Raw genomic sequence first — 26,725 nt, 5'->3', positions numbered from 1 at the left:
GATCAACGAACGGTCCAGCACGTCCCGAGATAGAACCCAACTCCTCTCCTCAGGACCGTAACGGGAAACGATGAAGAGGGAATCTAGTGCAATTACTATTATGAAAAATGAGACACGGGTAGAGAACTGTAAGAGTTAGAGCAATCAGGACCAAACAGGCCAGGAGAGTAACAACTATGGACAAACTGAGACACAGCAAGGCTAAGACCAGGAACAGGAGAGAGGCGGTGACTGTGGACAGACTGAGACACAGCAAGTGCAGGAACAGGACCAGGAGAGATGCGGTGGCTGGGGACAGACTGAGACACAGCAAGGGCAGGAGCAGAAGCAGGAAGAGAGTTACCGGACTAAGTCTGCGCGCAGTCCGAACAAGCAGCCACGAAACGGCGCGTGTCACGCTCCTGAGTAGGCCACCAAAAACATTGGCGAATAGAAGCAAGCGTACCCCGAACGCCGGGGTGGCCAGCTAACTGGGCAGAGTGAGCCCACTGAAGAACGGCCAGACGAGTAGAAACGGGAACGAAAAGAAGGTTCCTAGGACAAGCGCGCGGTGACGGAGTGTGAGTGAGTGCTTGCTTTACCTGTCTCTCAATTCCCCAGACATTCAACCCGACAACACGCCCCTCAGGGAGAATCCCCTCGGGGTCGGTAGAGGCTACAGAAGAACTGAAGAGATGGGATAAAGCATCAGGCTTGGTGTTCTTAGTGCCCGGACGATAAGAAATAACGAACTCGAAATGAGCGAAATACAGCGCCCAACGAGCCTGACGCGCATTAAGTCGTTTGGCAGAACGGATGTACTCAAGGTTCTTATGGTCAGTCCAAACGACAAAAGGAACGGTCGCCCCCTCCAACCACTGTCGCCATTCGCCTAGGGCTAAGCGGATGGCGAGCAGTTCGCGGTTAGCCACATCATAGTTACGTTCCGACGGCGACAGGCGATGAGAAAAATACGCGCAAGGGTGGACCTTATCGTCAGTATGGGAGCGCTGGGACAGAATGGCTCCCACGCCCACCTCTGACGCATCTACCTCGACAATGAACTGTTTAGTGACGTCAGGTGTAACAAGGATAGGAGCGGATGTTAAACGCTTCTTGAGGAGATCAAAAGCTCCCTGGGCGGAAACGGACCACTTAAAGCACGTCTTGACAGAAGTAAGGGCTGTGAGAGGAGCTGCCACTCGACCGAAGTTACGAAAGAAACGCCGATAGAAATTCGCGAAACCGAGAAAGCGCTGCAGTTCGACACGTGACTTAGGAACGGGCCAATCGCTGACAGCATGGACCCTAGCGGGATCCATCTGAATGCCTTCAGCGGAAATAACAGAACCGAGAAAAGTGACGGAGGAGACATGAAAAGCGCACTTCTCAGCCTTCACATAAAGACAATTCTCTAAAAGGCGCTGGAGGACACGTCGAACGTGCTGAACATGATTCTGGAGTGACGGTGAAAAAATCAGGATCTCGTCAAGGTAAACAAAAACAAAGATGTTCAGCATGTCACTCAGTACATCATTAACTAATGCCTGAAAGACAGCTGGAGCATTAGCGAGACCGAACGGCGGAACCCGGTATTCAAAATGCCCTAACGGAGTGTTAAACGCTGTTTTCCACTCGTCCCCCTCCCTGATGCGCACGAGATGGTAAGCGTTACGAAGATCCAACTTAGTAAAGAACCTGGCTCCCTGCAGAATCTCGAAAACTGAAGACATAAGGGGAAGCGGATACCGATTCTTAACCGTTATGTCATTCAGCCCTCGATAATCCACGCAGGGACGCAGGGTCCCGTCCTCTTCCTTAACAAAAAAGAACCCTGCTTCGGCGGGAGAGGAGGAAGGAACCACGGTACCGGTGTCGAGAGCTACAGACAAATAATCTTCGAGAGCCTTACGTTCGGTAGCCGACAGAGAGTCTAGTCTACCCCGTGGGGGAGTAGTACCCGGAAGGAGATCAATACAACAATCATACGACCGGTGAGGAGGAAGGGAGGTGGCTCTGGACCGACTGAAGACCGTGCGCAGATCATGATATTCCTCCGGCACTCCTGTCAAATCACCAGGCTCCTCCTGTGAAGAGGGGGCAGAAGAAACAGGAGGAATAGCAGACATTAAACATTTCACATGACAAGAAACGTTCCAGGAAAGGATAGAATTACTAGACCAATCAATAGAAGGATTATGACACACTAGCCAGGGATGACCCAAAACAACAGGTGTAAAAGGTGAACGAAAAATCAAAAAGAAATGGTCTCACTATGGTTACCAGATACTGTGAGGGTTAAAGGTAGTGTTTCACATAATATACTGGGGAGAGGACTACCATCCAAGGCGAACATGGCCGTGGGCTCCCCTAACTGTCTGAGAGGAATGTCATGTTCCCGAGCCCAGGCTTCGTCCATAAAACAGCCCTCCACCCCAGAGTCTATTAATGCACTGCAGGAAGCTGCTGAACCGGTCCAGCGTAGATGGACCGACAAGGTAGTACAGGAACTTGACGGAGAGGACAGAGTAGTAGCGCTTACCAGTAGCCCTCCGCTTACTGATGAGCTCTGGCCTTTAACTGGACATGAAATGACAAAATGACCAGCGGAACCGCAATAGAGACAGAGGCGGTTGGTGATTCTCCGTTCCCTCTCCTTAGTCGAGATGCGAATACCCCCAGCTGCATGGGCTCAACACCTGAGCCAGTGGGGAAGATGGTAGTGTCGGGGAGAGGGGGACACAGTTAACGCGAGCTCTCTTCCATGAGCTCGGTGACGAAGATCTACCCGTCGTTCTATGCGAATAGCGAGTTCAATCAAAGAATCCACGCTAGATGGAACCTCCCGGGAGAGAATCTCATCCTTAACCTTAGCGTGGAGTCCCTCCAGAAAACGAGCGAGCAACGCCGGCTCGTTCCAGTTACTGGAGGCAGCAAGAGTGCGAAACTCTATAGAGTAATCCGTTATGGATCGATTACCTTGACATAGGGAAGACAGGGACCAGGAAGTTTCTTTCCCAAAAACAGAACGATCAAAAACCCGTATCATCTCCTCCTTAAAGTTCTGATACTGGTTAGTACACTCAGCCCTTGCCTCCCAGATAGCCGTGCCCCACTCCCGAGCCCGTCCAGTAAGGAGAGATATGACGTAGGCGATACGAGCAATACCCCTGGAGTACGTGTGGGGCTGGAGAGAGAACACTATATCACACTGGGTAAGGAACGAGCGACATTCAGTGGGCTCCCCAGAGTAACACGGTGGGTTATTAATTCTGGGCTCCGGAGACCCGGAAGCCCAGGAGGTAACCGGTGGATCAAGGCGGAGATTGTGAATCTCCTCCGAGAGGCCGGAGACTTGGGCGGCCAGGGTCTCAACGGCATGTCGAGCAGCAGACAATTCCTGTTCGTGTCTGCCTAGCATCGCTCCCTGGAACTCGACAGCAGAGTAGAGAGAATCCGTAGTCGCTGGGTCCATTCTTGGTCGGATCCTTCTGTTATGCAGGTGAGTGAGGACCCAAAAGCGACTTAACAGAAACGGAGTTTATTCAAGTCCAAACAGAAAATAACAAATCCTGAATCCTTAACAGGAAATGTCCAAACGGGGATAACAGAAATCCTCTAGATTGTAGAGGGGAATAACAGGATAAGCGGCCACAGACTGCAGGTCCCTTCGGGTAGGCGCAGGCCGTAGCTGACAGAGACACCTGCTCACATGCAGCATCTGATGAAGGCAAAACACGACAGGACGGAACAAGAACACAGCACAGCAAACAAGGATCCGACAAGGACAGAAGCAGAAACAGAGAGAGAAATAGAGACTTAATCAGAGGGCAAAATAGGGGACAGGTGTGAAAGAGTAAACGAGGTCGTTAGGAAAATGAGGAACAGCTGGGAGCAGGAACGGAACGATAGAGAGAGAGAGAGAGGGATAGAGAGAGGGAAAGAAACCTAATAAGACCAGCAGGGGGAAACGAATAGAAGAGAAAGCACAGGGACAAGACATGACAATATATGACAATACATGACACCCTGGTCTGCTCCAGGCCATAACCCTCCCAGTCAATTAGGTACTGGAACCCCCTGCCCCAAGATTGAACCTTCAGGAGACACCTCACTGTGTAAGCCATTGGCCATTGATGAGATGGGGGGAGAGGGGTGGGACTGGAAACAGGAGACAAAGGGCTGTGAGACATAGGTTTGACTCTGGACACATGAAAGGTGTGATGTATATGAAGGGTACAGGGCAACAGAAGACGAACAGCAGAGGGGCTAATAATCTTGGAGATGGGAAATGGGCCGATAAACCGGGGGGAGAGTTTGCGGGATTCCACATGGAGGGGCGGATCCCGGTTGGATAGCCATATCATCTTTCCGAGATGATACCGGGGATTCGGGGTCCGACGGCAATCCTCTTGTTGTCGATACCTGGAGGTGGTCTTGAGGAGGGCCGACCGGGTTCTCCTCCAGGTACGACGACAGAAGCGGACAAACATCTGGGCAGAAGGTACGTCGACCTCTTCCTTCTGCTCAGGAAGAGCGGGGGCTGATACCCCAGGGAACACTCAAATGGAGATAGGCCCATGGCAGAGCAGGGAAGAGCGCTGCGTGCGTACTTGACTCACACCAGCTGCTGGCTCCAGGAGTTGGGATTGGCGGAGACCAGGCAGCGCAGAGTAGTCTCAAGATCCTGTTTGGCTCACTCCGACTGGCTATTGGACTGGGGGTGAAACCCAGAGGACAGGCTGGCCGACGAACCAATGAGGGCGCAGAACGCCTTCCAGAACCAGGGTGAGAACTGAAGACCCTATCCACGGGCAGTCCATTTGATCCGGAAGTTTGGGGTGAAGAATGAAGTGAGTGGCCTTGGAAAGCCGGTCGACCACAGTCAGGATGGCAGTGTTGTCCTCAGACGGGGGTAGACCCTTGACAAAATCCAGGGATATGTGGGACCAGGGATGGTGAGGGACAGGCAGTGGTTGCAGAAGACCAGCCGGGGCTTGCCGAGGAGTCTTAATCTGAGCACAGACCATGCAGGCGGAGACAAACTCGGCAACATCCGGAACCATCATAGGCCACCAAAAGGGTTGTCGCACGAAGGTCACGGTCTGACGGGAGCCCGGGTGGAAGGCAAGCCTGGAGGAATGGGCCCACTCCAGGATCGCAGAGCGAACAGCATCAGGCACAAACATCCGATTATCAAGGTCCCCGCAGGCAGCTGGGATGGGATGAGTGGCTCGTACGGATGCCGCATCTTTAGGAGTCTTTCCATGACCTGTGGGTGGATGGAAGCGATGGCATGAATGAAACAAGACACCCTGTAATCAATTCAACGCCTAGCTCTTACCCGTAGGCACTGCTTTAGATCTGAAACAATTGGATAGGGGTAAGTAGTAAGACAGAAATTCCCTCTGGCCAATCAGACAGCAGCAATTACAACTATATTGCTTAAACCAGATCTACTAGAATGCCGAGAGGTGTGGGAATTCAGCATTAGGTGAACAGAAAAAGCATTTTCCCCTAGCGCTGAGCGAATAGTTCCTTTTGAGGTAGATTATATTTTTAAATCACTTAGGAATTATTTTTCAACATTAATTGCACTATGTGGGTTGAACGCTTTAACACAGAACAATTAGTAAAAAGTCCCATGATGGTAGTGAATGCTTATCACTTAACCATCATTTATTCAGAGGACTTTAAAATATTTACATTAATGTTTTTAATTAATATTTAATTCCAAGTCATCTATAGAACTGCTGCCTATGCCTTAACAAAATTACTTCAATGTCGAAGGTATACTTATGAATAGCAACTATCAAAATCACTTAGATCATACATTTCAGGTAGATAGCTTGAAGCAACTGCTCTATCCCTCTCAATTGGGCATTCTGGCTTCTCGTCTGCCTCACACTAGCCTAACAAAGCAGGCATAAAATAAACAATTAGACAAGTAGGCCCTGTAAGTCGCTCTGGATAAGAGCGTCTGCTAAATGACTTAAATGTAATGTAATGATTATGATCATTGTAGTTCATAACCATTTTCTCTGCACTAAACTACTGTATGTCGACTATTGGTCTGTTGTGAACTACAACTCTGAGTCACACAGTTAAGGTTTGACCTAATTCCTGTAGAGAAATTGCATGATGTTGAGCTCACAGGAAAAAAATCTAATAGAACAAGATGTTAAAGTAGTAGTTTCAAAAACGACCGACATTTTGGTTAATCGCCCAGCACAATCTACCCTCAAGTGGGAACCATGAATAAGATTTTCGGACTAATCACGATGTTGCAGGTACTCACATCTAATTTGGGAAGGGGGACATTTGGCCCCTACACTTGCATTTAGGACACCCAGAATACGTAATTATCATGCACTGTCTAAGTCATCAGAAACAATGTCAGCCCTGAGAGTCCATTCACACCTGTGTGACACTAGCAACAATAAAGATTACCAACAAGTGGAATTTACGATTCAACTTCAAAATAAAAGTCTCGCTTGAAACTGAAGCAAACTGATACAAATAGTGGAATAATGCCGTATACATGTACATATGGTCACTGTGGGGATGACATCATCGACGCACTTATTGATGAAGCCAGTGACTGATGTGGTGTACTCCTTAATGCCATCGAAAGAATCCCAGAACATATTCCAGTCTGTGGTAGCAAAACAGTCCTGTAGCTTAGCATCTGCGCCATCTGACCACTTCTTTATTGACATAGTCATTGGTGATTCCTGCTTTAGTTTTTGCATGTAAGCGGGAATCAGGAGGATAGAATGATAGTCAGATTTGCCAAATGGAGTGCGAGGGAGAGCTTTGTACGCGTCTCTGTGTGTTGAGTAAAGGTGGTCTAAGTTGTTTTTCCTCTGGTTGCACATTTAACATATTGGTAGAAATGAGGTAAAACAGATTTAAGTTCCCCTGCATTAAAGTCCCCGGCCACTAGGAGGCGCCACCTCTGGGTGAGCATTTTCTTGTTTGTTTATGACCTCATTCAGCTCATTGAGTGCGTTCTTAGTGCCAGCATCGGTTTGTGGTGGTAAATAGACAGCAACAAAAAAATAAAGATGAAAACACTCTTGGTAAATAGTGGGCTCTACAGCTCATCATGAGTTACTCTACCTCAGGCAATCGTAGCTCGCCTATTTTGTTATCCAATGATTCTACGGTGGCTAATAGGACTGATGGTACAGGCAGATTACGCACTCGCCGTCGGATCCTTACAAGGCACCCCAACCTACGTCCCCGATATCTCCGTCTCTTTCTCATGTGAATGATGGAGATTTAGGCTTTGTTGGGTGACAGAAGTAAATCCTTCGTGTCTGACTCGTTAAAGAAAAAATCTTTGTCCAGTACGAGGTGAGTAATCGCTGTCCTGATATCCAGAAGGTCTTTTTGGTCATAAGAGACGGTGGCAGAAACATTATGTACAAATAAGTTACAAATAACGCGAAAAAACACACACAATAGCGCAATTGGTTAGGAGTCCGTAAAACGGCAGCCATCTCCCCCGGCACCATGACACCCTGAAGACTTTCACTTTGATTATGCCTGCACATCATGGTTCACCAGCAGCCCCAAACGTCTCAAGAATAAGCTACCAGCCAAACAAGCTTGTAAGAATTTAATAAACTCCCCCCTCATACTCATCTGGGGGTTGAGCATTTTTTCCATTTCTATCTCTGTAATTGTGTGTATGTATTTATGTAAAAAATAGGGGTCACAATGGAAATAAGTCAATGACTTTATTGTATAATCCTGGTCACTTAAACATCTTTGTGTATATATGTATTTTTTTTACTGACACATAAAACCAATCAATCAATTCAAACTGTGAAGCAGCGAATTGATGAATAGAAAGAGACATCTCCTACCAAACACCAAAAAGTTTAATGACATTCAGAGATTGTCAAGCCATGCCTTCGATACTGGGTAATTCTACAAGGGTAGGGTCGGATGTATTATCTGTTTCTTGAGATTGTCTATTTATTGTGATATTGAAGTGCCTGAAATCGGTATGCTTTGTTAGTTGGTTGTGTGGTGCATTTGCACAGAAACCTGTTGGTAGAAAATGTGTTGCTTATATTTTATATAATTATAAATATGGCATCAAAATGATGAAAATCTGATTTACCCCTAGCTGATCATTTTCTGCAGCTGGCTGTGATCGAAGTGTAATGAGGGACAGTGGTGGTCGGCAAACCCTCAAACTTCTGGCCCTTAGCCCCGCATGGCATCGACTGTGCCACAATAGCATGCTGAAGTGGCAAAGTCGATATCCATGCTTATAAACAAAGGGTCGCAACTATTATTATTTTTGGTCGTAAACATTATTTTATAGTTCATTCTATGGGGGGGGGGGGTGTTACATTTATTTTACAGTAGAAGGGGAGGATCATGTGAAAATATCTAATGTTCAGGAGGGGTGCATTTTTTTTTACACCTGGACCAGCAGTAAATTTCGATCTGTCCCTAAGCTGTCATGCCTGCTAGCAAGGTAAAGAGCAATTGAACAGGTTAAGAGGTATGCTTAGATAACCTATGTAGAAAAATAGGTGTTTCAGGTGTTTGAAATTCTCCTACATCCGGAGGAGTGGGGGGGGGGTCATCCGGGCCACCTCCCGTCCAACCTCATGTACTTCGTGTACCACCTCTAAAATAATGGGTGCATGACGCCCCCGAATCCAGGTTTAATTTAGTCAGACTCAGGACAGTTAGACTACATTAAGCCACAGTTAATACTAGCTTCAAAGAGATTCACTGTAAACCAAATGAGCTGCAAATTGTGAAAGTATCTCTGTTGTGTAGGAAGAGTTGGCCTAATCATCCTGGGGGATGACAGCATTTGAGAAATGTGGTAGGTGAGCTGGGTTCAACTTGGATTGGCATTATTAGGTGATTATTATATAGATTTCTATTTAATTTGTGTGACCACAGTGTTAAATGTATGAATGATTTTCGTTCAATTCTTTATTCATGTATATAAATTGTAGGACTAGACCTCAATTTACCCCACTTCCTACAGTCATTCCTGGTATTGCATTTAGCTACCCTATTTGATGAAGAATTACTACTTGACCATTTTCCAAGAGAAAACTACTTCATATAGAGTTGGGGTTTCTGCAGATCAATTGGCCTAAATATAATAAACTGTTGAGAACATTGTGAGGATAGAACTAAACTTTGTGATAGAACCCTTGGTAGAACATTGTGAGGATAGAACTAAACTTTGTGATAGAACCCTTGGTAGAACATTGTGAGGATAGAACTAAACTTTGTGATAGAACCCTTGGTAGAACATTGCGAGGATAGAACTAAACTTTGTGATAGAACCCTTGGTAGAACATTGAACTAAAGGATAGAACTAAACTTTGTGATAGAACCCTTGGTAGAACATTGCGAGGATAGAACTAAACTTTGTGATAGAACCCTTGGTAGAACATTGCGAGGATAGAACTAAACTTTGTGATAGAACCCTTGGTAGAACATTGCGAGGATAGAACTAAACTTTGTGATAGAACCCTTGGTAGAACATTGCGAGGATAGAACTAAACTTTGTGATAGAACCCTTGGTAGAACATTGCGAGGATAGAACTAAACTTTGTGATAGAACCCTTGGTAGAACATTGCGAGGATAGAACTAAACTTTGTGATAGAACCCTTGGTAGAACATTGCGAGGATAGAACTAAACTTTGTGATAGAACCCTTGGTAGAACATTGCGAGGATAGAACTAAACTTTGTGATTAGAACCCTTTGGTAGAACATTGCGAGGATAGAACTAAACTTTGTGATTAGAACCCTTTGGTAGAACATTGCGAGGATAGAACTAAACTTTGTGATTAGAACCATTTGGTAGAACATTGCGAGGATAGAACTAAACTTTGTGATTAGAACCCTTGGTAGAACATTGTGAGGATAGAACTAAACTTTGTGATAGAACCCTTGGTAGAACATTGCGAGGATAGAACTAAACTTTGTGATAGAACCCTTGGTAGAACATTGCGAGGATAGAACTAAACTTTGTGATAGAACCCTTGGTAGAACATTGTGAGGATAGAACTAAACTTTGTGATAGAACCCTTGGTAGAACATTGCGAGGATAGAACTAAACTTTGTGATTAGAACCCTTTGGTAGAACATTGAGGGATACATTGTGATACTGTTTGTTATGTGTCTGAGCATGCGCTTCCCAGTCCTTAGAGGAAATGTGACTGGACCTCCTCTAAACCAATCAAATGTGTGGATTTAGCACCGACAACAAACAAAAGATCGAGGTTAGCCATACTTTTTTTTTGTTGTCGATGTCTACCAGCTCTTAAATCATATCTGCGAGATAAATCCTGTCGTATATTTTCAGTTTGTCTCCCCAAAAAAAACGCGTTAGTGAGATGGGTTTTCTTCGTTAAATTTGGTCGTTTTATGTGTTTAGCGGATGTCAGATATTGAGCCATTTTTTTTTTGCAATACGCGTATTTAGTTTGCTAGCTTGTTTTGTGGCTAGCATTAGCTAACAGCGTTAGCTTTTTAAAATACTTGACAGTTTGTGGAGGCGTCTGACTTATAGTTACGTTTTAATCGGTGGCTGCCACGCATTTAACTTAAATAAACCCGTTTTTTTTGTTTTGTTTGCCATGTCGGGACAGTCATCGGGCTGTGGGTTTCTTATGTCGGTTGTTGTTCACGGAGACTCGGCTCTGAACGAGCAGGAAAATGAGCTCAACCAGCAACTCCGACGGCTCTATCCGGCGGTAAACGAACTGGAAACCCCGCTACCTCGATCCTGGAGCCCGAAGGACAAGTTCAGTTACATCGGCCTGTCGCAGAACAATCTCCGAGTGCACTACAAAGGTAAAATAACTATATGACGCCGTGAATGAAGTTAAAACGTGAGGTGGTTTTTACATGTCAGTGGCCAGCTAATCTTTAGTAGTTATATCGCTCTCGAAACTAATTGACAGCACTATAGTTTTATATATGTGTATATATATATATATGCTGCAAACGACAAAATCAAGCTAATGTTATGTCGGTAACTAGGTAATGATTAACAAAAATCCCCAGCCAAAACAAGAAGGTTTAAGTAGTAACGTTACGCCAGCGAGCTTTCCAGTCGGGACGAACTGCAGTCCTAACTAACTAACTGTTTTGTCAAAGATAGCAACAGTTGATAATTAGATATATATATTGTTTTTGTTTTTAAAACATGATTGACATGGCAGTTGTATCTTGCGACATAAACTGGGTCTCTTGTCTTTTGCTTTCCAGCTGTTTTAGTGTAGATGGACTCGACCAGGTCCGGAAATAAACATGTCACAACCGCCGATTTGTGTCATTTTTATTTGACATTAATTTAATTTTAAGAACCAGTTCTTATTTTATTTTACGGCCTACCCCGACCAAAACCTCCTTTAACCCTAGCTGATTTATAATGGCAGGGCCCACTGCTAGCTTGTTTTTTAAATGTATTTATCAAGGGCCCAGGGTTCACAAATTAATTCATCTACTAGTTAAATTGTCACAAATCAGCAAGCTAGTTTTGTCAAGCTGACAAAACAAACGACACCTAAAGGCAAAGCCCTTATCCTGTGTAGGCTGTCGTCTAGCTATAGGCCTAAAGTTAGCTAGCTAGCCTAGAAATGCTTCTTTAGCACTACCCATTTCGGATCTGTATACCCTATATTAGGTCCTATTGGTGGCAAATACTATTATTCAATCGGTTGCTATGTCATGGTGGAAGTCAATGTGGCTGGAGTGAAAATCAAGGCTCTTGCTTTGTACCTCAACCAACTAAAGGTATTTTCCCCAGTGTTTGATGTAGGCCTACTACATCAAGGTGTATTTCCTTTCTGGGTGTGTAGGCCATGCATTTGACCCTTTAAACAATCTCATCGTAGTATGTGATGTGTCTAGAGAACATCATGGCTTTACACATCCTCTTGTGGGTATACAGACCACTGAGGTTATAATATGAAAAAAGATCTAGACTATGCATGACCTTTTCGTTTTCAACGTAATCTATTAGCGTTTGCATATGCCGATTCATGGACCGTTTTTATATCCGGTTTACACAGCCTAACTTGACATGCGCACAGGGAGCAGCCACGATGTCATCCAAAAACATTGGCAGACATTGGATGAATGTAAAATGTTAGATCTGCAATGTTTTTTTTTTCTGGGCCACCTGACTAAATTCACAAAGAAATCTGTCATTCTCATTGCAAGCATGTCTAAAAAGCTGTAGCTCTGTTCTGTGCTTTATTTATATGCTCCACATTAAGTTTATTTTTTTGTTTCTTTCTGTTTTGTACAACCGCTTCAAACAGCTGAAAATACAATATTTTTGGTTATGGAAAATATATTTCAGTGGTTTAGATGGTCCAATGATTCTCTACACTAGTTTTGTCACAAACTGAAATTAGTGTAATTATTAGAATTGAACAACTGGGAAATAAGCCTCTGTGACAATTTGAATAATTCAATGATTGTTTTGTGCACAAAGGTGATGACTGTCCCTATTAGGAATGTTCAAATCTGACTTCTATGGAAATTGTCTTTCTGGGCCAGTACTGACACACAACTGTAGGAGCAGTCAACTGTGCTTCTATACCGGAACCCTGGCTCCATGATTCATCAGCCAGGCAGGCATAGTGCAAACTTTAAACCAACACACTTGGCTGACAACTGGTCACTTGAGACTGACACTTCAGGGTATGTGATTATGTTCACGGGGATGGGTGGGCCAAAGATTATAAATATACTGACAAGATGCATGTCTCTTCGCCCCAAACAATGGGAGTCGTTGACCACATGGCGGGTTGTCTAGCTCCCGCCTATCCATACATCTCATTATTGTAATCCTTTTTAAAATATTAAATGATGGTTGTTGATTTCAACCACCTGTATTCAATGGCGATGGATGCTATACTACTAGCCTCATACCCAGGCCCGTACTCTACCCAGGCCCGTACTCTACCCAGGCCCGTACTCTACCCAGGCCCGTACTCTACCCAGGCCCGTACTCTACCCAGGCCCGTACTCTACCCAGGCCCGTACTCTACCCAGGCCCGTACTCTCCAGGCCCGTACTCTACCCAGGCCCGTACTCTACCCAGGCCCGTACTCTACCCAGGCCCGTACTCTACCCAGGCCCGTACTCTACCCAGGCCCGTACTCTACCCAGGCCCGTACTCTACCCAGGCCCGTACTCTACCCAGGCCCGTACTCTACCCAGGCCCGTACTCTACCCAGGCCCGTACTCTACCCAGGCCCGTACTCTACCCAGGCCCGTACTCTACCCAGGCCCGTACTCTACCCAGGCTCTACTCCAGGCCCGTACTCTACCCAGGCCCGTACTCTACCCAGGCCCGTACTCTACCCAGGCCCGTACTCTACCCAGGCCCGTACTCTACCCAGGCCCGTACTCTACCCAGGCCCGTACTCTACCCAGGCCCGTACTCTACCCAGGCCCGTACTCTACCCAGTACTCTACCCAGGCCCGTACTCTACCCAGGCCCGTACTCTACCCAGGCCCGTACTCTACCCAGGCCCGTACTCTACCCAGGCCCGTACTCTACCCAGGCCCGTACTCTACCCAGGCCCGTACTCTACCCAGGCCCGTACTCTACCCAGGCCCGTACTCTACCCAGGCCCGTGCGCCATAACCAATCAATGCTGCAGTAGGCCAATATGCAAATAGACCATTGCCATATATGGATCTGTGCCATTCACTTTGAACTGGACTGTGTTTACAGCATGAGTGGTCGTGAGTAGGTGAGAGCTGCATGTAGCCACTTGCGCACATTTGTTCATATCCTTTGCTAGTTAGTGAGTTATTAGCCCAGTTATAGATCATTAGTAGTCAACAATGGGGGAGTGATTGCTTCCTACAAGAACACAATGTGTGCATTTCTAGCTGTCTTTGAAAAGCGAGTCAGGTAAAATAAACGTTTTTAACCTTTTAACTAGGCAAGTCAGTTAACCAAATCCAACCCGGAAGTGCTGTTTTTCCATAGCCTGCCTTCGCTCCATTTTTAAAGGGATACCAACCAGATTCCCCATGGTGTGAAGTCTTTAGACATGGATTCAGGCTTTTATTTTGAAAAATGAGCGAGAAAGATTACATCGCGTCATGCAGCATTTTGCATGCGCAACAGCTTGGAGCAGACATTTTCTCTCTCCTATCAAAGAAGCTATAGTCCCGGTTGAAATATTATTTATTATATATTGTAAAAATAACCTGAGGATTGATTATAAAAAAACGTTTGACATGTTTCTACTTTACGGATACTATTTGGAATTTATCTGCCCGGTCTTGACAGCTCGAAGCCTGTGGATTTCTGAACATAACGCCCAACCAAATGGAGGTATTTTGGATATAAAAACAATCTTTATGGAACAAAAGGATCATTTTATTGTGTAACTGGGAGTCTCGTGAGTGCAAACATCCCAAGATCATCAAAGGTAAGCGTTTCATTTTATTGCTTTGACTTTTCTGACTTTTGTGACCAATCTACTTGGCTGCTAGCTGTTTGTAATGTTTTGTCTACTGAGAGAGATGTCCTTAAATAAACGATTGGAATGCTTTCGCTGAAAAGAGTTAACTGCCTTGGTTAGGGGCAGTACGACAGACTTTTTTTTACCATGTCAGCTCGTGGACTCGCTCGAGCAATTTTTCGGTTCTTGGCCCAACGCTCTAACCACTAGGATACCCTTTTGTCTCAAAGGGTCAGTTGAATTTTGCATAAGCTAAGTAGCCAATAGGCAAGAGTGTAGCATACATGGTCTGATTCTCTGATAATGGAATATTTGTGTGTTTATAAAGTGTCTTCTTGCATCACACATTTTCAGTCACCTTGTCTGAAGGACAAGTGGATAAACGGGTTGTCAATCACTTTTCTAAAGTCTCATGGAACGTAGGCCTACATTGAACACCAGACATTTGCTGCTGCTACTGTAGGCTGAACATGGTAAAATATTATGGGATGAATGTTCTAAATTATTTGATGGTAGGCCACTCTGATAGTCCTACATTATGATCAAATGGCCAGTAGCCTACTTGACCACTGTTAAAACTAACTTAAAGCGGGTACAGCCTGTTCACAGTAAACATGTGTCAGGAGTTGCACAATTTTCACTACGTTAAAGTTTGCACCCAGCAAAAAATAAGGGAACATTGTCCCGCTCAAAATCTACATGACCAAACTGTCACGCAGCTCTCAAGTGGTTCTTATGTGGAGCAGCTCACAGAAGAACGACAGTGTTAGGGAAGACTTTTCGATTTATGATATATACAACTTTTTGTGTCGACACCCCTTCAAATTTGTGGTTTCGGCTATTTCAGCCATATCCGTGCAATCTCCATAGACAAACATTGGCAATAGAATGGCATTACTGAATCGCTCATTGGCTTTCAACGTGGCACCGTCATAGGACAAATTCCTGCCGTACTAGAGCTGCCCCGTTCAACTGGAAGTGATGTCATTGTGAAGTGAAATGTCTCTGTGCAACAATGGCTCAGCCGCAAAGTTAGGCCACACAAGCTCAGAGAACGGGACCGCCAGGTGCTGTAAGCGTGTCAAAGTCCTGTTGCAACACTCATTACAGAGTTTGTAACTACCTCTGGAAGCAACTTCTGCACAATAACTTTGTCAGGAACTTCATGAAATGAGTTTCCATGGCTGAGCAGCCGCACACAAGCCTAAGAACACCATGCCAAGAGTCGGCTGGTGTGGCGTAAAGCTCGCCACCATTGGACTCTGGCGCAATGAAATTGCTTTCTCGAGTGATTTAATCACACTTCATCTGGCAGTCTTGCAGACTAATCTGAGTTTGGTGAATGCCAGGAGAGCGCTACCTGCCCCAATGCATAGTGCCAACTGTAAAGTTTAGTGGAGGAATAATGGTCTGGGGTTGTTTTTATGGTTTGTCAAGTGAAATCTTATCGCTCCAGCATACAACGATATTCTGTGCTTCCAATTTTGTGGCAACAGTTTGGGGAAGGACCTTTCCTGTGTCAGCATGACAATGCCCACATTCACAAAGCGAGGTCCATACAGAAATTACTTGGTTAGAGCGTTGGACTAGTAACCGGAAGGTTGCAAGTTCATACCCCCGAGATGACAAGGTACAAATCTGTCGTTCTGCCCCTGAACAGGCAGTTAACCCGCTGTTCCTAGGCTGTCATTGAAGATAAGAATTTGTTCTTAACTGACTTGCATGGTTAAATAAAGGTACAAAAAATAAAACTTGTTGCTCAGTGTTGAAGAACTTTACTGGTGGCCTGCACAGAGGTCTGATCTCAACCCCATTGAACACCTTTTGGGATGAATTGGAGCAATGACTGCGAGCCAGGCCAAATCGCCCAACATGAGTGCCCATCCCCACTAATGCTCTTGTGGCTGAATGGAAGCAAGCCCCTGCAGCAATGTTCCAACATCTCGTGGAAAGACTTCCCAGAAGAGTGCTGCCATAACAGCCTTCAAAGGGGGGACCAACTCTATATTAATGTTCATTTTTTTTGAAAGATGTTCGATAAGCAGATGTCCACATACCTTTGGTCATGTAGTGATATCATTTACTGGTAGATAAGTTTACAATGGATATTTTAAACCAGAAATCTACTTTTTGGTCCGAAATCTTTCCAAAGCCTAATTCGGAATGAACAATTCTAACGGCTTTCCCAAAACAACCTTCCCAAATGAATGTTGTTGAATGCGAAGTAGGTCGAGCTGGCAGAAATGTCCTGATGAGTTGCACAGTATCAATCGGGTGGGTGTTAATGAAGACTCTGCCGTCACATGTAGGCTACACTGTACCGTATAGAAACACCACTACACAACACCCTCTTGCTTGGTTCGCAATTGAATTCAAGGGCACCTATAACCCTCCCCACAAAAAATATATGTAAATAATATTCTCCCACACCTCATTAGTGGTCTCCTAATGTGGGCTAACTATTGTTGTGGATTGTTTTTTTTTTTTATAGGGCCACGCGACTAGTCTGCTGAAAACCGCAAACAATGACCCCCTTTTTCTGAGATTTGTTTTATACATTTGCGCAATCTCCGCCGATGACTAAGGCTTCTGATTCAGAGGTGTTGGATTAAATGTGGAATGAAGATTTCAGTTGTGCAACTGACTAGGTATCCCTGTTCATGTGTATTGACATTCATATCGCAATGTACTAGCCGGACTTGTTTTTTTTGCAGACATTTAGCGGGGCTCCCGAGTGGCGCAGCGGTCTAAGGCACTGCATCTCAGTGCTAGAGGTGTCACTACAGATCCTGGTTTGATTCCAGGATTGTATATCACAACCGGCCATGATTGGGAGTCCCATAGGGCGCCTCACAATTGGCACAGCGTCGTTAGGGTTTGGCGGGGGTAGGCCGTCATTGTAAATAATTTAACTGACTTGCCTAGTTGAATAATGATCCAGAAGCAATTAGGGTAAAGTGCCTTGGCGACTCACCCTAAATTCTACTGCGCCATCTTTTGCTAGATACTTGAGTCTAAGACTGCCATCATTGAAGCCGTTTGTGGTGACAAAAGGCACGAAGGGCGACTGGATCAGCGACGAGATCGTCTAACCAATCGGAGTATCAAAGTCTATGATAATTAGTTTCATTTTTTTACCCATGTGTGTGCTTTCTCTGGCTCAACCCAACGTCTTCTGGAACAATCAGACGGCCTGAATGTGTTTGCATTTGACTGGAGCAAAGAGTCTGTGTAGCCAGGCATGCAATGTACAGCGTTACACCATTTCACGGAACCAAGATGTGTATCAGCCAACTGTCACCCACAGAACAAAAGCGTTGGCACAAATATTGTGTTCACCTCAACCCTAGTTGTAACTAACCTGATTCAGCTTATTAACCAGCTAATTACTAGAATCGGGTGTGCTAGATTATGGTTAGTGAACCTACAGGACGGTAGCTTTCCAGGAACCGGGTTGTTGACTTGTATTAGGAAGCAAAGTGGAAATTAGCATCTGACCATGCAGACAGAGCTCGAGTGACTGGGTGGGGCTTGGTGTGGGAAGCGCGTAGGTATTTATGGAAGGAGAGGGAGTGAGACAACCTAGTTTGCTAATCTATAAAAATGGACATTTAACTAAATCAACATTGACATACCTTTTTTTGTAGAAGTTAAAACCCAAACCGGTCTGTGCAGCTGTGTGTACACTGAACAAAACTATAAATGGAACATGAAATCATTTCAAAGATTCTACTGCATTACAGTTCATATGGAAATCTGTCAATTGAAAGGAATTCATTCGGCCCTCATCGATGGATTTCACTTGACTGGTAATACAGATATGTGTATGTTGGTCACATGCCTTAAAAAAATATATTTTAAATCCGTAGGGGTGTGTGGCTCTGAACCAGTCGGTATCTAGTGTGACCATGTGTCTCGTTGTGCTGCATATCGCCTTCACATAGAGCTGATCAGGCTGATTGTGGAATGTTGTCCCACTCTTCAGTGGCTGTGTGAAGTTGCTGGATATTGGTGTGAACTGGAGTCGGAGCATTAAAGTTGTCTTAGATTAAAATGCAATAGTGTTCATTGTCCGTCACTTGTGCCTGCCCATACCATTAAACCCACTGCCACCATGGGGTACTCTGTTCACAACGTTGACATCAGCAAACTGTTTGCCCAAATGTCTGTCATCTACCCGGGACAGTTGAAACCGGGTTTTATCAGAAACGAGCACACTTCTCCAGTGGCCATTGAAGGTGAGCATTTTCCCACTGAAGTCTATGACGCCAAACTGCAGCCCGGTCAAGACCCTGAGGACGACGAGCACGCAGATAGTTTGCATGTGAAAAAAGCCGGATGTGGGGGTTCTGGGCTGGTGTGGTTACACGTGGTCATTTCAGTAATCTGTTTATTTCAGCTCATGGTACCAACACTTGGCATGGTGCGTCTTATTTTTGTTCAGTATAGTAAAATACGGTATTTCGCCCAGCCCCATGTTGACATTAGTGTACAGCATTACCTATGGATCTTGGGACCATGAAACGTGCGATCAGCCTACTCTGACACCCACAGATTTGCAATTCTGAAGAGTTCACACAAATATTAGCTTCAATGCTCTTGTGGGAAAATCTCCTCTATTCAGCCAATTTGTACGTACTGAACATTCATATTGCCATGTACAGCCGTACCTATTGGGGAGGGGGATATCCCAACATTGTTGCTGCTAGGACTGATGTGAATTGAGCCACATTAGCTCAGTGTTGTCACAGAGTAGGCCGATGCCCCATTTCATGGTCCCAAGATCCATGGGTAAGGCTTAACAGCCCACAATGCAATTCTAAAGTTATAATACATCCATAGTGCGATTTCCAACAGCTTTTACGTTTGTCAAATGAATTACTTACTGCCTTTGAATTTATATAACATTCCAACCTTGTTTAGCGTGCTCGACATGGCATTCCACTATTTGTATCAGTTTGCTTCAGTTTCAAGGGGGACTTCTTATTTTGAAGTTGAATTGTAAATTCCACTTGTTGGTAATCGTTATTGTTGCTAGTGTCACACAGGTGTGAATGGACTCTCAGGGTTCACATTATTTCTGATGACTGACAGACAGTGCATGATAATTACTTTTCTGGGTGTCCTAAATGCAAGTCTGTGTGCCAAATGTCCCCCTTCCCAAATTAGATGAGAGTACCTGCGACATCGTAATTTGTCCAAAAATCTTATTCATGGTTCCCACTTGAGGGTAGATTGTGCTGGGCGATTAACCAAAATGTCGGTCGTTTTTGAAACTACTACTTTAACATCTTGTTCTATTTGATTTTTTTTTTCTTCCTGTGAGCTCAACATCATGCAATTTCTCTACAGGAATTAGGTCAAACCTGAACTGTGTGACTCGGTTGTAGTTCACAACAGACCAATAGTCGACATACAGTAGTTTAGTGCAGAAAAAATGGTTATGAACTACAATGATCATAATCCATTGGGGGCCTACTTGTCTAATTGTTTATTTTAAGCCTGCTTTGTTAGGCTAGTGTGAGGCAGACGATATACCTTCGACATTGAAGTAATTTTGTTAAGGCATAGGCAGCAGTTCTATAGATGACTTGGAATTAAATATGAATTTAAAAAATTAATGTAAATATTTTAAAGTCCTGTGAATAAATGATGGTTAAGTGGTAAGCATTCACTACCATCATGGGACTTTTTACTAATTGTTCTGTGTTAAAGCGTTCAACCCACATAGTGCAATTAATGTTGAAAAATAATTCCTAAGTGATTTAAAAATATAATCTACCTCAAAAGGAACTATTCGCTCAGCACTAGGGGAAAATGCTTTTTCTGTTCACCTAATGCTGAATTCCCACACCTCTCGGCATTCTAGTAGATCTGGTTTAAGCAATATAGTTGTAATTGCTGCTGTCTGATTGGCCAGAGGGAATTTCTGTCTTACTACTTACCCCTATCCAATTGTTTCAGATCTAAAGCAGTGCCTACGGGTAAGAGCTAGGCGTTGAATTGATTACAGGGTGTCTTGTTTCATTCATGCCATCGCTTCCATCCACCCACAGGTCATGGAAAGACTCCTAAAGATGCGGCATCCGTACGAGCCACTCATCCCATCCCAGCTGCCTGCGGGGTCTACTACTTTGAGGTGAAAATCATCAGTAAAGGCCGAGATGGGTAAGATGGCTGCACAGAATTGAGCACCACGCACATTGTGCTCTACCCATGCAAACCTCTTGACTTAACTATTCATAGTCTACAGTTAACGTTTTGTTCAAGGTCATCTCATCAGTTCCCTGTAATAGTTAACGGTTCTGAGATTAGACTCCACCCCATTAATCGGGTGTATTCACTAGGAACCAAACTGAACAAAAACAGGGAGGGACAACCTGAATTTGTCCAAAAACCCCCCCACACTTTTTCATTTGCAATTCAACTTTTGTTATGCTGTGCACTAATGAACACCCCTGATTTCCATTGCTGATCACATCTCTGGACAGTTGGGAATTGACCTTTGCATGAGGGTGTCATGTTGGTATGATTCATGAAATTCCCTTGAGGCAATTTAAATATCCTTAGCCAGTGGAACCAATTCTTTATAAAACTGTTAAAATGCCCGGATCATCACACATTTTGACCCTGCTATCTTTCTGTTTATCAGGTACATGGGTATCGGTCTCTCGGCTCAAGGTGTCAACATGAACAGACTCCCTGGTAAGGCGACTGTGAAAGCTATAGCTTGTGTGTGTCAATGTTGACATTCTGCCTTGGTCTTCGGGTGGGTTGGAAGACTGTTTGGTTTGTGAATTGTCCCTGTCTGTGATGGGGAATTATGTGAATTGGTTTGTGTGTCTGGAAGACGTGCTGGTGATGAACACACACTTGTGTGTTTCAGTGGATTGTCTGTTTCAGTGGATTGTCTGTTTTTCTTTGAGTGTGTATTGTCTGAAACTCGTGTGGGTGTGCCCTTAGAAGCCAGACAGGCTGCTTATTCTCTGTCCTGACATGACACCATTGGGGCAGGGTCACATGTTGGGGAGGGGCTGTTGTTGTTATCTGGCAGTGCAGGGTGTCTCTCTCTGACACTGGCCTGCATCCCAAATAGCAGACTATTTCCTACATAGTGCCCCACATGCTCTGGTCCCGAAGTTGTCCACTATATAGGGTGCTGTTTGAGATGCATCCTGTAACCCTTCAGGACACAGGGCGGGCCCGGCAAAGGCCCACGGCATAGCAATGCAGCGCAGTCGTATAAAACAGCAGTCAGAGCAGTGCCAGATCATGGCTCAGTAATCACTAATGGCTACTTGCTAAATAAAACTGTTAGTAGCTTTGTGACCCACAAGTGTCAAATGGAACGTGGCTAATTCTTAGGAAACCTAATACATGCATGCATGCATGCATGCATGCATGCATACATACATACATACATACATACATACATACATACATACATACATACATACATACATACATACATACATACATACATACATACATACATACATACATACATGCATGCATGCATGCATGCATGCATGCATGCATACATACATGAGAATTCAAATGAGAACCTTCAATTATTTTGACATTTTATAGCAGAGACCTAATTAGCATACATACATACATACATGCATACATGCATGCATGCATGCATGAGAATTCAAATGAGAACCTTCAATTATTTTGACATTTTATAGCAGAGACCTAATTAGCATAATGCATGTAATTGTTAGGTCCTGGGTTTCAAAAGCTGTACTGAAATGAGAGCTTCTAATCTAACCAGTGGCAGATCGATAGGCCTATAGGTTACCCAGGTGTAAAACGGATACTCATCTTCTGCTGTGAGGCTTTTTAATCTGAACATTTAGTTTAAGATGCATTGGTGAAGTGTTGTTTCTAGTGTGTGATGGTTAGGGCAGACACGTTTCCTCTTTGGGGTTTAATGAAGTACTATCTTATAGAGAATTGCTACTTATACTTTGAATATTATATATAAACGCAACAATTTCTAAGATTTTACTGAGTTACTGTTCATATAAGGAAATCGGTCAATGTAAAAAATAATTTAAAAAATAGTCCCTAATCTATGGATTTACAAGCTTTATTACAGACAGAAATACTCCTCAGCAACCCTCCTCCCCCTGCATGGTTACATGTGGTTGTGAAGCCAATTGGACGTACTGCCAAATTCTTTAAAACGATGTTGGAGGTGTTGTGTTTGGACAAAAATGCACATTTTTAAAGTAGTGTTTTATTGTTCCCAGCACAGGTGAGGAATATGCTTTTTGTGGATATGGAACATTTGGGGATTGTTTTTATTTTTTTCTCAGCTCATGAATCATGGGACCCAGATTTTCTATATTGTGCTTACATTTTTGTTCAGTTTGTAAGTCGAGGCATCTTTTCAGAGTGACGCCAATGTCTGTGCGGTTTTTCTCAGGTTGGGACAAACACTCGTATGGTTACCACGGAGACGACGGCCACTCGTTCTGCTCCTCCGGCACGGGGCAGCCCTACGGCCCCACGTTCACGACAGGTGACGTGATTGGCTGCTGCGTCAACCTCATCAACAACACCTGTTTCTACACAAAGAATGGCCACAGCTTAGGTATGGAACACCCCTGCTCTAGAACATAAAAATGAATTTAATTAAGGGTGCCGTAGTAATGTAGTAATCCATTATGGAACTTAAGCCGTGTCATTTCAGTTTAACTTTTTGTGGAGTTATTGGGGGGGTGGGGGGGGATTTGGAACCGGAAAATGTACACACTCTGAACTAACACAATGCCACCCTTTAATTTTTTTATTAACAATTATTTATTTTCACCATATCACTATCAAACAACACGCCACGTGAAAACACATGATACACAATATTGTTCTGTCATCCTGGTCTGAATAATTTGACTCGTAAAGGCACATTTCTATACTTTACTTTGCATGTCACATTTCATCCCACCCTTTTAATGTATTTTAGAGGCAACATTTTGTCCCAATTGAACATCCATGATTTACATAGAATTTATATGCTGCATTGTGCATTCCTTTACCCAACAATAGGATATTCAGTCAGAGATTAAGAAATGTATGTTGATGTGTTTATCTTCTCTCTTGTACTCTAGGAATAGCCTTTACAGATCTACCGGTAAGTATTATCCCACCGGCCATGTTGTCTTTAAAAGCTACATTCTGGGATGTGAAACCACTAAACGACACCCCTGCCACTTGTTTTGATCCACAGCTGAGGGATGGGGTCAGGGCAATGTAATCCCCCTCATTCATTGGTCACTCTCTAGCACTAACATTCACCAAATACATCAGAGGACCCTGCAGTGAAATCCTGACTTATAAGCCCTTAACCAACACAGCAGTTTTAAGAGAAATGCCTACAAAAACAAGTAAAGGGAGGGCAGCAGTAAAACGACAATGGCGAGGCTATATGCAGGAGGTACCGGTTAGTCGAGGTAATTGAAGTGATGCATGCATACTACCGTTCAAACGTTTTGGGGTCACTTAGAAATGTCCTTGTTTTTGAAAGACGAGGACTTTCTCTTCCCCTATTTAAAATAACATCAAATTGATCAGGAATACGGTGTGTTGTAAATTACTATTGTAGCTGGAAACGGCTTTACATTTTTAATTGAATATCTACATCGGCCCATTATTAGAAACAAAGGCCTTCTGAAACTCGTCAGTCTATTCTTGTTCTTAGAAATGAATGTCAGAAATTTATTACATGCGAGAAATTGCCAAGAAACTTAAGATCTCGTACAAAAGCTGTGTACTACTCCCATCACAGAACAGCGCAAACTGGCTCTAACCAGAATAGAGGAGTGGGAGGCCCCGGTGCACCTCTTTCTATTCTGGTTAGAGCCTGTTTGGGCTGTTCTGTGAAGGGAGTAGTACCCAGCGTTGTACCAGATCTTCAGTTTGCTTTTCTTTTGAAAAACCAGGACATTTCAAAGTGACCCCAAACGTTTGAACTGTAGTGTTAGGGTTAACCCTAACCCTGCATGTGGGTAGAGTTATTAAAGTGACTTAAGCATAGATAACAGTATCAGCAGTGTAGAAGAGGGGGGGGGGGGGGGTGCGTGCAAGTAGTCTGGTAGCCATTAGATGTTCTGGAGTCTTATGGCTTGTGGGGTAGAAGCTGTTTAGAAGCCTCTTGGACCTAGACTTGGTGCTCCGGTACTGCTTCCCGTGCGAACAGTGTATGACTAGGGTGGCTGGAGTCTTTGACCATTTTTAGGGCCTTCCTCTGATGCCGCCTGGTATAGAGGTCCAGGATGGCAGGAAGCTTGGCCCCAGTGATGTACTGGGCCGTTCGCACTACCCTCTGAAGTGCCTTGCGGTCGGAGGCCGAGCACTTGCCATACCAGGCAGTGATGCAACCATTCTCTCGACGGTGCAGCTGTAGAAACTGTCTGAGAATCTGGGGACCCATGCCAAATCTTTTCAGTCCTGAGGGGGAATAGGTTTTGTCCGCTTCACGACTGTCTTGGTGTGTTTGGACCTTGTTTGTTGATGTGGACACCAAGGAACTTGAGGCTCTCAACCTGCTCCATTACAGCCCCGTCGATGAGAATGGGGGCGTGCTCAGTTGTCCTTTTCCTGTAGTCCACAATCATCTCCTTAGTCTTGATCATGTTGAGGGAGAGGTTGTTTGTCTGACTTCCTCCCTATAGGCTCTTGTTGTTGATCAGGCCTACCAGTTTGAACCCTATTTGAAGGATAAATATTGTTTACAAACAACAAGTAAACAATGGATGGCGTAATAAAACGTGATATTTTGGCTTATGATAGACAGTTGTGCTAATTTCATTTAGACTTTTATGCATTCAAATCTTAAAGAATCAATGGGTAAATATCAAGAATTTTAATTGAACAACTTCACAAATCCCAGACTGTAGCTTTAATGTAAACGATGCATATTTTTAATGGTGTTTGCTGCCTAGAGGATCTGATAGAAAACAAATATGTGAAGACTGAAGAATTTCTGCCATTTTAAAGTTCCTAAAAGAAAAAGTGAAATTGACATGTCTGCATTTTTTCCCGCTGCACTCTGAGGTGGGGGGGTTGAGCGCTGGCTGCGCTGTCCCCCTACCAGCAGAATGACCACTTGTTTGAGGATAAAATACGACTGCTTTAGCCGAAACAATAATCCATTGAGCAGAAACTGTTGGCCACGAGCCAGCATTCATGTTTCTCTGGGCTCTACGGTGATGTGCGTCAACTCCACTGGAGCTGACCTTTTCTCTGTTAGACCATGAAACGGGCTTTTAGAAATCCCTCCGCTGCGAACTCCAGGGTCATGTTCATTAGGCGTGAAACGGGGCGGGGAACTACCAGAGTATGCCGAATAAGAATGCAACCCAAGTGGTCATGGGATTGTTTTTATTTATTGAATATGCCAATGTGTAACTCATTACATGACTTCCACTTTATTTCCTGAACTGCTTTTTTTTTGTTGACCAACCTTTTTATTCAGTTGTAATTTTTCAAGGGGGGGGTACAGGTACAAAAACAATCAAATGATTACATAACCCCCCTTCATATTTTTCCATATTCTGTTCCAGTTAATAATGTGGGGGTTCATATTCAATTAGTTAAGTGGACAATCATTTTTCTTTTTAAGCACCAGCTTTTTCAATTTTGCAGCAAATAGAAATTTTGACGACAATGGCACCAAAGCGTTTAAGGGTCATATCAGTGAAGACCACCTCTTTCAGGCCAATATGAGACGCCATTTGTCGCTGCTAAGCCATGGGGGAGAAGAATCATGTCTAAACTAGTTTGAAATTGTATTTCCAGGCACATTTTGTCCCATTTTTAAAGCTTGGTACGGATAGTCCTGTCTTCCCCTCTTTGTACATTTGATCCGGGATCGTATACCTTTGCCATACACACTGAGTCTACAAAACATTAGGAACACCGTCCTAATATTGAGTTGCACCCCCCCATGTAAGTAATGGTAGTCTTTCTTGATAGAAGGCAAATTCTGCTCTGTTTTTATCAGTACATTGTATTGACTTTGGAAAGAGCAATAGCTACCTGGTCTGAAGAGTTTGTGCTCAAACACAGCTGACAACAAAGTTATTTTAACTCCAACTCTGCCAGCTAAACTAAGGTACAGTGTGTTTATGTCAGTTAGATCCTGAACCATGTCGCAATGTTTTTGTTGATCTGCTTCTTATAAAACAACCCGTCCTGGAGTGTGTTCATTATTGCGCACTGTAGTGAAATGTTTTGCAACGGAGA

The 26,725-nt window shown here is 44.1% G+C and overlaps 1 protein-coding gene across 1 annotated transcript in view; it reads left to right on the top strand.

Moving 5' to 3' along the window:
- Positions 1-10,249: 10,249 nt before the first annotated feature.
- Positions 10,250-26,725, top strand: part of ranbp9 (RAN binding protein 9) — a 29,188-nt gene continuing 12,712 nt past the window's right edge. The window contains exons 1-5 of the mRNA XM_046322136.1: positions 10,250-10,829; positions 20,530-20,641; positions 21,126-21,178; positions 22,908-23,075; positions 23,590-23,612. Coding sequence (XP_046178092.1) covers positions 10,613-10,829; positions 20,530-20,641; positions 21,126-21,178; positions 22,908-23,075; positions 23,590-23,612 — 573 coding nt within the window. The 5' untranslated portion in view covers positions 10,250-10,612. The remainder of the gene's footprint in view (positions 10,830-20,529; positions 20,642-21,125; positions 21,179-22,907; positions 23,076-23,589; positions 23,613-26,725) is intronic.

The sequence above is a fragment of the Oncorhynchus gorbuscha genome, linkage group LG22 (assembly GCF_021184085.1).
Source record: "Oncorhynchus gorbuscha isolate QuinsamMale2020 ecotype Even-year linkage group LG22, OgorEven_v1.0, whole genome shotgun sequence".
Taxonomy (NCBI): Eukaryota; Metazoa; Chordata; class Actinopteri; order Salmoniformes; family Salmonidae; genus Oncorhynchus; species Oncorhynchus gorbuscha.
Note: the sequence above shows the minus strand (reverse complement) of the source record. Positions and strands in the feature narration are given on the sequence as shown.